Here is a 1,072-nt window from a genome sequence, read left to right as displayed (position 1 = left end):
GTGAGCAGAGGGGGATGCTCGGGGAGCCGGGGAGTGAGCCCTGCCCTGAGCAAGCCCGCTGCCTGCCCTCTGCCCAGCTGCGAGATCACAACGCGGGAGTACTGCGAGTTCATGCACGGCTACTTCCACGAGGAAGCGACGCTCTGCTCGCAGGTGAGCAGGGCCGGGGATGCGGGACGTGATGCTAGCAGCTGGACCTGATGCCATGCTGGTGATGAAGGGTTGTTTTGTGTCCTGGGACATGGTCGGGGTGGGTGTGAGCAGGGGGAGTGCGAGGTGCAGGGACTTGGTGAGTGATGGGCTGGGCTGCTGCTGCCACTGCATGCTCGCCTTGCTGGTGTGGGGCAGGAGGGAACACAGGACTTGAGCTAGCTTCACCCAGGCAGCGCCGGTGTCCTTGAGAAAGGCACATCCTGGGCAGGAAAATGGTCCTTCAGCATCTCCTGGGGCACTGGGGATGCTCGGTTGCTCCCTCCCCAGTACCTGGGCAGTGCGGGTGCCCCACACCACACAGGGTCATCGTCTGTGTGTCCCCTGCCCTCAGCTGGCATGTGGCATCACCAGCCACATATCCCTGTGACCCCTCCTTTGCTCCCTGTGGCTCCGGGGTGTGGGCCGAGCCCTCATCACTCACCAACCCCGCGTGCCTTCGCAGGTGCACTGCCTGGACGAGGTCTGTGGCCTCCTGCCCTTCCTCAACCCGGAGGTCCCTGACCAGTTCTACCGCCTGTGGCTGTCCCTGTTCCTGCATGCCGGGTGAGCCGTGATCCCCACACTCCCAGGGGGTGGGGGTGACATTGGGCTGGTCTGTGATCTCTGACAGGCTGGGAGAGAAGAGGGGAGGACACCCTGCCATTGGTGCCATCGGTGGAGGGTGTTTTGGAAGATGGCTTGTGCCCCAGGCAGCGGGTGGGAGGGCTGGGCAGGGGCTGTGGCAGGGTGGGGGTCTCTGACACAAGGTCTCTCCCCCAGCATCATCCACTGCCTGGTGTCGGTGACTTTCCAGATGACGGTGCTGAGGGACCTGGAGAAGCTGGCGGGCTGGCATCGCATCTCCATCATTTTCATCCTC

General features: G+C 63.7%; 1 protein-coding gene across 1 annotated transcript in view; it reads left to right on the top strand.

Annotated features, from left to right (window-relative positions):
* The window catches only part of RHBDF2 (rhomboid 5 homolog 2 (Drosophila)), a gene marked incomplete at its 5' end in the record, with an annotated part of 4,902 nt that overhangs the window by 2,734 nt on the left and 1,096 nt on the right, over window positions 1-1,072 (top strand). Inside the window, 3 exon segments of the mRNA XM_010160331.1 lie at window positions 78-153; window positions 656-756; window positions 973-1,072. The exon segment at window positions 973-1,072 is cut by the window's right edge and continues 1 nt beyond it. Of these exon segments, the coding sequence (XP_010158633.1) occupies window positions 78-153; window positions 656-756; window positions 973-1,072 (277 nt within the window).

The sequence above is a fragment of the Eurypyga helias genome, unplaced genomic scaffold (assembly GCF_000690775.1).
Source record: "Eurypyga helias isolate BGI_N326 unplaced genomic scaffold, ASM69077v1 scaffold21771, whole genome shotgun sequence".
In the NCBI taxonomy this organism is placed as follows: Eukaryota; Metazoa; Chordata; class Aves; order Eurypygiformes; family Eurypygidae; genus Eurypyga; species Eurypyga helias.
This window is presented reverse-complemented; position numbering and strand designations above follow the sequence as displayed.